Source organism: Loxodonta africana, chromosome 23 (assembly GCF_030014295.1).
Source record: "Loxodonta africana isolate mLoxAfr1 chromosome 23, mLoxAfr1.hap2, whole genome shotgun sequence".
Taxonomy (NCBI): Eukaryota; Metazoa; Chordata; class Mammalia; order Proboscidea; family Elephantidae; genus Loxodonta; species Loxodonta africana.
In genome coordinates, this window is record NC_087364.1 from 19,476,864 (window position 1) to 19,488,880 (window position 12,017).

Here is a 12,017-nt window from a genome sequence, read left to right on the forward strand (position 1 = left end):
TGTAAGATCTGTACACTGAAACCTACAAAAATATCGCCAAGAGAAATTAAATAAGACCTGAATAAAAGGAAAGATAGACCATGCTTACGTATTGGAAGACTCAATATTGTTAAAATGTCAAGTTTGCCCAAATTGCTTTCTTGATTCAATCCAATCCCTATGAAAATCTCTGGATACTTTTTTGCAGAAATTGGCAAGCTCGTTCTAAAATTCATATGAAAATATAAGAGACCTAGAATACATAAACAACCTTGCAAAGAAGAACAAACTTGCTGCTTGATTACGACTTCCTATAAAGCTACAGTAATCAAGACATCGTGGTGTTGGCATCCAGAGAGATAAGTAGATCAATGGGACAGTATAGAAATTCTATCAATAGACCCACACATATATGGTCAATTTATTTATTTACTTTTTATTGTGTGTTACAGAGCAAATTATTTTCTCATTAAACAATACACATATTGTTTTGTGACATTGGCTGCCAACCCCACAAGTGTCAACATTCTCTCCTTCTTAACCTTGTATTCCCCGTTACCAACTTTCCTGTCCCCTCCTGCCTACTTGTCCTTGCCCCTGGGCTGGTGTGCTCATTTAGTCTTGTTTTGTTTTATGGGCTGTCAGTTTTTTTTTTACAAAGGTATAAAGGTAATTCATTGGAAAAATCACAGTCTTCTAACAAATGGTGCTGGAACAATTGGATATTCATATGCAAAACTTTTATCCATACATCACACCATGTAAAAAATTAACTCAAAGTGAATCATAGTCCCAAATGTAAAACCTAAAACACTCCTACTTATAGGAGAAAACTTTTTTGACATTGGGTTGGGCAAAGATTTTTTCAGTACAAAACCAAAAGCATGATCTATAAAAGAAAAATTGATAGATTGGTCATCTTCAATATTAAAATTTTCTAGTCTTCCAAAGACAAGCCACAGACTGGCAGAAAATATTTGTCAATTACATATCTAACAAAGGACTTTTATTTAGAAGAAAAAATTTTCAAAACTCAATAACAAGAAAATAAATGACCCAATTAAAAAATGGACAAAAGATTTGAACAGACACATTATCAAAGAAGATATAAAATGCCATATACCCATTACTGTTGAGTCAATTCCAACTCATAGTGACCCTAAAGGACAAAGGAGAACTACCCCGTAGGGTTTCTAAGGAGTGGCTGTTGGATTCAAACTGCCAACCTTTTGGTTAGCAGCCTAAGCTCTTAACTACTGTGATACCAGAAACTCTTAGAAGAAAACATAGGGGTAAATCATCAGGACCTTGTACTTGACAATGGAGTCTTAGATCCAACATCAAAAGCATGAGCAACAAAAGGAAAAAATAGATAAATTGGACTTCACCAAAATATAAAAATTTTGCTCTTCAAAGGATGTTATTAAGAAAGTGAAGAGGCAACCTACAGAGTGGGAGAAGGTATTTAGAAATCACATATCCGACAAGGTTTTACTGTCTAGAATATATAAAGAACTACTACAACTCAACAACAAAAAAACAAACACCCCAATCAAAAAATGGGCAAAAAGCTTGACTAGACATTTCTCCAAAGAAGATATACAAAATGGCCAATGAACACATGAAAAGATACTCCATCTTAGTCATTAAGGAACTGCAAATCAAAACCACAATGAGATACCGCTTCACTCCCATTAAAATGGCTATTATAAGAAGAATGGAAAACAGCAAGTGTTGGTTAAGATGTGGGGAAATTGGAATCCTTGTGCATTGCTGGTGGGAATGTAAAATGGTGCAAGCTCTGTAGAAACCGGTTTGGCAGTTCCTCAAAAATTTAAAGGAGGAGTTACCATGTTGATGCTGTTGTTGTGTGCCTTTGGAAGCAGATTGTCAGATCTTTTTGTCCATGGAGCCAATGGTGGGTTGAAACTGACCTTTCGCCAAGTGCTTAGCCATTTCACCACTAGGGCTCCCAGGAATTACCGTACCCATTGTTGTCGAGTTGATTCTGACTCATAGTGACCCTGTGTTACCCAGTAATTCCACTCCTGGTTTTATAATCGAAAGAACTGAAAGCAGGGACTCAAACAGATACTTGTACAACAATGTTCATAGCAACATTATTCACAATAACCAAAAGGTGGAAACAGCTCAATGTCCAACAATAGATAAGTGAATAAATAAAATGTGGTATATACATATAATGGAATATTATTCTACCGTAAGAAGGAATAAAGTTCTACTGCATGTTACAGTATGGATGAAACCTGAAAACATTATGCTAAATGAAATAAGTCAAACACAAAAACACAAATATAGTGTGATCCCATTAATATGAAATACCTAGAATAGACAAATGCATAGAGACAGAAAGTAGATTGGTGGTTATGTGGGCAGGGGGGCAGGGAGGAGTAAGGAGTTATTGCATAATGGGTACAGGATTTCTGTTTGGGGTGATGAGAAGTTTTGAAAACAAACAGTGGTGATGGTTGCACAACATCGTGCCACTGGGTTATACATTTGAAAATGGTTAAAACAGCAACTTTCATTATGTGTATATTTTACCATTAAAAAAATTGACACAGTAAGATACAACACGTCTATTGTGGTTGTTTGTTGCCGTTGAGTCATCTCTAACTCATGGTGGCAAAAATGTTGCCTGGTCTTGTGCCATCTTCGTGAGTGTTGGTATGTTTGCGTCCATTGTTGCTACTACTGTGTCAATCCATTTCATTGAGGGTTTCCCTCATTTTCACTGGCCCTCTACCTTACCAGACATGATGTCTTTTTTAGCAATTGGTCTTTCCTGATGATGTGTCCAAAGGAAGTTAAAGTCTCACCATCCTCACATCTAGGGAACAATGTGGTTCCTTAAATATTCCATTAGCCATTCTAATAGTTGTGTTTTATGAAAACTCTGGAGCACATGTATTAATTAGAATGGCTGAAATTAAAAAGCCTCGTTTTATCAACTGTTGGCAAACATGTGGCAACATGTGGAATATAAAATGGTACAACCTCTTTGGAAAACATTTTGGCATTTTCTTTAAAAGTTTACACCTACAGTGTGATTTAGCCATTCCACTCTATGGAATTTACCCCAAGAGATCTGAAAGCATGTGTCCACATGAAGGCTTATACACAAATGTTCATGCAGCCTTGTATGTAGGAATCCGTAAGTGGAGGCAACCCAAATGTCTGTCAACAGGTGAATGAACTAAAATATTGTGTTATGTATCTATTTAATAGAATACTAGATAGATAGATGTTGGTGTCAGGTGCCATCGAGTTAGTTCCAACTCATAGTGACCCTGTGTACATCAGAACAAAACACTGCCCAGTCCTGTGCCATCCTCACAATCAGTTATGCTTGAGCCCATTGTTGCAGCCACTGTGTCAATCCATCTCATTGAGGGTCTTCCTCTTTTTTGCCGATGCTGTACTTCACCATGCATGATGTCCTCCTCCAGGGACTGATCCCTCCAGACAACAACTTCAAGTGTGTGAGATATAGTCTCACCATTCTTGCTTCTAAGGAGCATTCTGGCTGTAACTTCTTCCAAGACAAACTTGTTTGTTCTTTTGGCAATCCATGGTATATTCAATATTCTTCTCCAACACCACAATTAAAAGGTGTCAATTCTTCTTCAGTTTTCTTTATTCATCATCTACCTTTCACATGCGTAGGAGGCAATTGAAAACACCGTGACTTGGGTCAGGCATGCCTTAGTCTTCAAGGTGACATCTTTGCTTTTCAACACTTTAAAGAGGTCTTTTGCAGCAGATTTGCCCAATGCAATGAGTCTTTTGATTTTTTGACTACTGCTTGCATGGATATTGATTGTGGATTCAAGTAAAATGAAATCCTTGACAATTTCAATCTTTTCCCCATTTATAATGATGTTGGTTATTGGTCCAGTTGTGAGGATCTTCGTTTTCTTTATGTTGAAGTATATATAACCCATACTGAAGGCTGTAGTCTTTGATCTTCATCAGCAAGTGCTTCAAGTCCTCTTCACTTTCAGCACAGAAGGTTGTGTCATCTGCATAATACAGGTTGTTAATGAGTCTTCCTCCAATCCTGATGCCCCATTCTTCTTCATATAGTCCAGCTTCTTGGATTATTTGCTCAGTATACAGATTGAATAGGTATGGTGGAAGGATACAACCCTGATGTATACCTTTTCTGATTTTAAACCACATAGTATCCCTGTGTTCTGTCTGAACAACTGCCTCGTAATCTATGTACAAGTTTCTCATGAGCACAATTAAGTGTTCTGGAATTCCCATTCTTCGCAATGCTGTCCATAATTTGTTATGATCCACACAGTTGAATGCCTTTGCATAGTCAATAAAACACAGGCAAACATCTTTCTGGTATTCTCTGCTTTCAGCCAGGATCCATCTGACATCAGCAGTGATATTCCTGGTTCCATGTCCTCTTCTGAATCCAGCTTGAATTTCTGGCAGTTCCCTGTGGATATACTGCTGCAGCCACTTTTGAATGATCTTCAGCAAAATTTTACTTGTGTGTGATATTAATGATATTGTTCAATAGTTTCTGCATTTGGTTGGATTACCTCTTGGGACTAGACACAAATATAGATCTCTTCCAGTCAGTTGGCCAGGTAGCTATCTTCCAAATTCTTGTCATAGACGAATGAATACTTCCAATGCTGCATCCATTTGTTGAAACATCTCAATTGGTATTCCATCAATTCCTGGAGCCTTGTTTTTCACCAGTGCTTTCATGCAGCTTGGACTTCTTCCTTCAGTTCCATTCGTTCCTGCTCATATGGTACCTCCTGAAATGGTTGAACATCCACCAATTCTTTGTGGTATAGTGACTGTGTATTCCTTCCATCTTCTTTTGATGCTTCCTGAGTTGTTTAATATTTTCCCCTGTAGAATCCTTCAACATTGCTACTGGAACCTTGGGTTTTTTCTTACGTTCTTTCAGCTTGAGAAATACAGAACGTGTTCTTCCCTTTTGGTTTTCTAACTCCATATCTTTGCACATGTTATTATAATACTTTGTCTTCTCAAGCTGCCCTTTGAAATCTTCTGTTAACTCTTTTATGTCATCATTTCTTCCTTTCGCTTTAGCTACTTGACGTTCAAGAGAAAGTTTCAGAGTCTCTTCTGACATCCATTTTGGACTTTTCTTTCTTTCCTGTCTTTTTAATGACCTCTTCCTTTCTTCATGTATGATGTCCTTGATGTCATTCCACAACTCGTCTGGTCTTTGGCCATTAGCGTTCAATGCATCAGATCTATTCTTGAGATGGTTTCTAAATCCAGGTGGGATATACTCAAGTTCATACTTTGGCTCTCGTTGACTTGTTCTGATTTTCTTCATTTTCAACTTGAACTTGCATGTGAGCAATTGATGGTCTGTTCTGCCTTATGATATTGAGCTTTTAGGTAGATAGATAGATAGGTAGATTAGGTAGGTAGGTAGGTAACTCCAACTCATGGCGACATTATGTACAGCAGACAGAATGAAATGTTTTCCATTTTGTTAGGATTCCTTAGGATCACAGGCATGTTCAAGCCCATTCTAATAGAATACTACTCATCAAGTAAAAGCAATGAACTACTGATATATACTGCAATGTGGATGAAGCTCAAAAAACACTGCCAGACAAAAAAGAGTTCATACCGTATGATTCCATTTGTAGAAAATTCAAACTAATCTATAGTGACAGAAAGCAAATCAAAGGTTGCTTGGACATGGGGAGGACAAAGGAGCATATGGAAACTTTTGGGGGTGACGGATAAGTTGGATGAGGTCACTATTTTGATTGTGGTGATAGTTTTACAAATATGTGCATATGTCAGCCTAGGAAACCCTATTGGGCAGTTCTACTCTGTCCTGTGGGGTTGCTATGAGTCGGAATCAATTCAACGGCACCTAACAACAACAACGTGTTTCAAAACTTATCAAGCTTTATACTTTAAATATGTGCAATTTATTGTATGTTAATTATGCCTAATAAAACTATTTTAAAAAGAGAGGGGAGAAAGAATTCTTAAGTTCTCTTTAATCTTGTTTTTTCTTCTCTTACCCCTACAGTTGTGTTCATTTTGTTTCCTTTATAAGAATAGGGGGTATATTAAGGGAAATAAAAAGTATACCTGACTGAATGCTGATGAGGCTATGATAAAACTGTTCCACCTTCCCCTTTGGAAAACAAGATGGCAGTGCATGTCAAGAACCATGTCAGTGTTTATATTCTTTGATCCACTAATTCTACTTCCAGAAATTTACATAAGGAAATATTTTTAAATTCAAAGGCTTAGTGACTTATTTTAAATAGCAGAGAAAAATGTAAAATAGCAAGGAAATGGTACATCCACTAAAGGAATACAAATCTACAAATATATGGTAACATAGGAAATGCTTATGATCTATTTTGTTGCTAAAAATCTGAATATAAAATTGTTTTTACTCTGTCAGTACAATTAGTTGAAAAGTGTGTACACACGGGAAAGGTTACAGAGGAATAAAAACAGTTTATTTGTTAGGATGTCAGGATTTAAAGTGAATTTTTATCGTTCCACTGTCATTGTTAGGTGCTGAGGAGTTGATTCCAACTCATAGCAAGTCCATGTGACAGAGTAGAATGCCCCATAGCGCTTTCTTGGCTGTAATTTTTATGGGAGCAGATCACTAGGTCTTTCTCCTGTGGGGCTGCTGGTGGGTTTGAACCATGAACCTTTTGGTTAGCAGTCAAGTGTCTAACCATTGTACCACCAGGGCTCCTTAGTACTGATATAATGGAGGCTGGGAAAGCTGAGACGCAACCTGATTTACACTGCAAAACAAAACAAAGCCATTTGCATAGGGATCCTATAGAACAGAGTGGAACTTCCCCGTGGAGTTTCCTAGGCTGTGATCTTTACAGGGGCCCTGATGTTGCAATGTTAAAAGCTATGGTATGCTACCGCTACTAACCAAAAGGTCAGCAGTTCAAATTCACTAGCCACTCCTTAGAAACCCCATGGAGCAGTTCTACTCTGCCCTATATAGGGTCACAATGAGTCAGAATCGACTCGATGGCAGTGGGCTTTTTAATCTTCACGGGAGCAAATCAGCAGGTCTTTCTCCCAAGGAGCTGCTAGGTGAGTTTGAACTGCCGACCTTTCGGTTAACAGCAGAATGCTTAACCACTGTGCCACTTGGGCTCCTTAATTTACATTGCAGAACACCCCCCCCCCCCCCCCCCCGCAAAGAGCATAAACTGTCGGCACCAGCTCCCAGAATGCTGGCAGTATGCAAGAGATAGAAGAGTCTTCTCTGGGCGATCTGACCAGCCCAGGAGAAAAGGCGCAAAGATGAGCCACAGAGAAGATTGGGCAGCAGGCTACAGCGTGTGCCCAGCGTTTAGGATGAACATTCAGTGCTTCATTCTTACTTATTAGCAGACTGTCTAGGATTATAAGTCATTTGGGAAAAGCATCTGAATAATAGAAAAACAGAAAGTGAAAGACATAAGGAATCAAATAAGTCAAGAAAACTTCCTCAAACAGAAGGATGAAAGTTTCTACATTGAAAAGGCCCAGTAAGTATCCAGGGTGATGGATAAAAATAAACTCTCACTAGGGCATGTAATTTTGAAAATTTAGTACACTGGTTACAAAGAAAAAAAGCTTCTCTAAGGATCCCTGGTGGCACAGTGGTTGAAGTGCTTGGCTGCTAACCAAAAGGTCAGCAGTTCAAACCCACCAGCTGCTCCTTAGGAGAAAGATGTGGCAGCCTGCTCCCGTAAAGATTTACAACCTTGGAAACCATATGAGGCAGTTCCACTCTGTCCTACAAGGTGACTATGAGTCGGAATTGGCCCAACGGCAGTGGATTTGGTTTGGTTTTTGGAAGCTTCCATAAAGAATAAAAGGATGGCTTTTATATAAGCAGTCAGTTCCTTGATCACGCTGTTCTAATTTCAGATGTTCAGGAGCCACACTAATTACTGCCATATTGGATAGCACAGATCTAGAATACTTCCATCGTTGCAAAAGGTTTTCCTGGACAGCAGTGCTTTCGGTGCCTTTGCTCCTGATTTACCAAAGACTTACCTTTTATTAAATTGTGTTTCCTGTGTATTTTCATGTTGGCCAATTTTCCTTGATTTCATTTTTTTATCATAAGATGAATACATAGCTCCTTTTTAAGCTGTGCATGTATCAATATCATTGTATTTACTTTGTTTTGCAGCTGTTTTTTCAGCAATGATATGCGGGACTTTTACAAACCAAGAGCTGCCTGTGATCAAGTGTGTTTTAATCAATCATAAGAACAATGATTCATCAGTGGGGCTATCATCATCATATCCCATGGTAAAGTAATATTAAAATTATAGTTTTAGATATTTTTCTCTAGAGACCATACTTTGTAAGCTACTGAAACCTGGCATGAATAAGTGGGCTTTACTTTGTATGTAGTCAGGTGTATTAAGTATTCCTATCTGGTTCAGGTGCAGCGTCTATACTCAGAACTACCTGGCACTCCGTTCCACCAAGAACCATGTTCCCTTTTGGGTAGGGATTCAGAAAGGACACTGATAACCTGGTATGAATTTGAATCCCAGCTTCTCTCCCAGACTTAAGTCCCTTCTTGGGTATATATGAACAGATTTTCCATTTGCACATTAAATTCAATTAAATAATTTATTTTATTTCTATTTCCCCAAACCTGCTCCTACTCCTGTATTAATTGGTTTCTGTTCATGGCTTTATCTAGATCCCAGGCCTGAAAGTGCAGAGTGATTTTGGACTACTTCCCCTCTCTTGCCTTCATATTCATTTAGTTACCAAATCTTGTCAATTCCCTTTCTTTAATGTTTCTCATATGTCCACCTCATCTTCTCTAGTCTCACTGCCACTTCTGTAATTCAAGTCATTGTTAACCAAAAACCAAACCTGTTGCCATCGAATTGAACCTGACTCAGAGTGACCTATTTGACAGAGTAGAGCTGCCCATGGGGTTTCCAAGGAGCAGCTGGTGGATTCAAACTGCCAACCTTTTGGCTAGCAGCTGTAGCTCTCGACCACTGTGCCACCAGGGCTCCCGAGGCACTTACGAAAACACCTTGCAGAGGGAGGGTGTGGTTTCCAAAAAAACATAGAAGGCGCACATTATTTTCATAAAGTACAGTAATCTTTATGGGAGCAGATCACCAGGTCTTCCTCCTTTGGAGCTGCTGGTGGATTTGAACTACTGACCTTTCAGTTAGCAGCTGAGTGCTTAACTGCTGCACCATGAGGGCTCCTAAGCCTTCTTTGTTGTTGCTGTTAGGTGCTATGGAGTCGGTTCCGACTCTGCCTGGTCCTGCACCATCCTGACAGTCATTGCTATGTTTGAGCCCGTTGTTGCAGCCATTGTGTCAATCCATCTTGTTGAGGGTCTCCCTCTTTTTCACTCACCCTCCTAATAACATGTTAACTCCCCCGTAATCATGATTCTGTCCTAAATGACGTCTTCCCTCTACAGTTCACCTTACACATGGCTGCCAGACTAGCTTTGATCCTTTATTGTGATGACCCATTACTTAGACGGACATCCAAATTGCTCCATAGTCTGGCTCCTTCAAGTTCCCACGTTGTTTTTCATCACTCCCTCTCCTTCATGCCATTCATCTAACATCGCCTAAGCATTCCCATCTCTATACTTTTTTTTTTTAATATTTAGTGAATTTACTCAAATGAAGGAAGCTTAAATGATTGTTGCTGTCATTAAGTGCTGTTGAGTTGGATCCAACTTACAGCGACCCTGTGTACAGCAGAACGAAATACTGCCTGCTCCTGCGCCATCCTCACGATCCTTGTTATGCTTGAGCCCATTGTTGCAGCCACTGTGTCAATCCATCTCATTGAGGCTTAAACGATAGAGAATTGCAAATACTAGAAGCCTATTATATTACATTGCATTGGGCAAATCTGCTGCAAAAGACCTCTTTAAAGTGTTGGAAAGCAAAGATGTCACTTTGAGGACTAAGGTGTGCCTGACCCAAGCCACGGTGTTCTTAATCACCTCATATGTATCTGAAAGCTGGACACTGAATAAAGAAGACCAAAGAAGAGTTGATGCCTTTGATTTATGGTGTTGCTGAAGAATATTGAATATACATGGACTGCCAAAAGAACAAATCTGTCTTGAAAGAAGTACAGAGAGAATGCTCCTTAGAAGCAAGGATGGTCAGACTTTGGTGAGTCTCACATACTTTGGATGTGTTATCGGGAGGGACTGCTTCCTGGAGAAGGACATCAAGCTCGGTAAAGTAGAGGGTCAAGGAAAAAGAGGAAGACCCTCAAAGATAGTAGCTGCAACAATGGGCTCAAGCATAACAACAATTATGAGGATGGCACAGGACCAGGCAATGTTTCATTCTGTTGTACATAGTGTTGCTATGAGTTGGAATTCTGCTCAATGGCACCTAACAACAACATTATCTATAACAAAAAGTGAAGTAATTGTCAACTCCTTGAACAATTCCAGTTAAACATTTATACAAATACATATTTACTCTTTTTCTTTCTTTTTATTGTGTACTATGTAACAAAATATTTGCCATTTCAACATTTTTCACGTGTACAATTCAGTGACAATTGTGTTCGTAATGTTGTGTTACTATCACCAATGTCTGTTAACAAATTTTCTCATCACCCTTAACAGAAGCTCTTTGTCTCCTAAGCAATGAGTCCTCCTTGCCCCCTTGCCCTGTTCCCACTCCTGGTAAGCACTAATCTACTTTATGCATTTGCCTATTCTAGATATTTTATGTATGTGGGATAATACAGTATATATCCTTTTGTGATTGGCGTATTGATGTTGTCATGGTCCATCCATGTTGTGGCATGTATTGGGATGTTATTCCTCTTTATAACTGCATGATATTCCATTGTATGTATGTACCACATTTTGTTTATCCATTCATCAGTTGATGGACGTTTAGGTTATTTCCATATGTTGGCTATTGTGAATAGTGCTGCAGCAAAACGTATACACGCATGACACGATGATCTGGGGAATAAAAACAGACACTGAAAATATTCTCCAGTTTTAAAATGTTGTGAAATAGGTTTCAATAACAATATTCTATGTGAATGTAAAATTCCTGACTTAATTCCATGATTTTATCATGCCAGAAGCATGGTTGATTTTATTTTATTTTTTTTGGCAGATATTGGCGTCATAACACATTGGCTTATTAATAATTAAGGCATTTTGCAGTATCTCAATGTGGACAAAAAATTCAATATTGATTATAAATGGTGGTTGGCCTTTTTAGTTCTTTTTAATAAGTTCTGTAGTACTTTTTCATAGATAGGTAGTCCCCGACTTATCATGGGGTTCCGTTATGACAACTCCATCTTAAGTTGGTTCTGACATAAGTCAAATGTGTCTTTTTTTTTTTTTTTGGTTGTCATTATTATTGTCTTTTATTATCATTATCTTTATAAACCCCATCTTTACTTGTCATTCGGGGTTGCAAACATTACACATAAACATCTGTGAGTGGGTAGTTGAGAATGATAACATCAGCAAATTTCAAGCTGCAACATTCTAAGTAGTACATATTACTAAACATAAGATGTACAAAACAGAAACATTAACAGATGGTTATAAGTGCAGTTTGTCCTAACTCGAATGTGTCATAAGTCTGGGACTACTTGTAGTGTAAACTATGTTCTTATGCAATATTCAGAATTTCATTAAGACCCGGTAGTTCCATTAAAGATGTAATCATATAAATCCTAAATGGAGCGAAGGTGAACAGTCTTTTTAGTGCACTTTCTTCTCCTTGATGGTAAAACTGCTCCTTTTGAGTACTTTTCCACTTCAGTGTGAAGTAGGTTGTTAGGGTTTTAGTGGCTTTTTAAAAAAATGGTTTTGATTCCTTCCATGGTTCTCGGTTCTTAGATGAAACATCTTTCTGAAAATCCTATAGTCCAGGCGTGTCTTGAATAACTAAGCATTCTTTAGTAGATAAAACTTCTCAGTGCAACTCTAATAAATAAGCATCTACATCCTTAGC

At 38.4% G+C, this 12,017-nt stretch overlaps 1 protein-coding gene across 8 annotated transcripts in view; it reads left to right on the forward strand.

Annotated features, from left to right (window-relative positions):
• The window catches only part of FLT3 (fms related receptor tyrosine kinase 3), a 123,245-nt gene that overhangs the window by 15,625 nt on the left and 95,603 nt on the right, over nucleotides 1–12,017 (forward strand). For 4 of the 8 annotated variants that reach the window (XM_064275309.1, XM_064275306.1, XM_064275308.1 and 1 more), the window contains one exon: nucleotides 8,198–8,319. In XM_064275309.1, the coding sequence (XP_064131379.1) occupies nucleotides 8,212–8,319 (108 nt within the window). In that variant the 5' untranslated portion in view covers nucleotides 8,198–8,211. Of the gene's footprint in view, nucleotides 1–6,993; nucleotides 7,105–7,316; nucleotides 7,545–8,197; nucleotides 8,320–12,017 lie in introns of those variants that run through there. The other 4 variants (XM_064275303.1, XM_064275304.1, XM_064275305.1 and 1 more) reach the window with 3 other exon arrangements.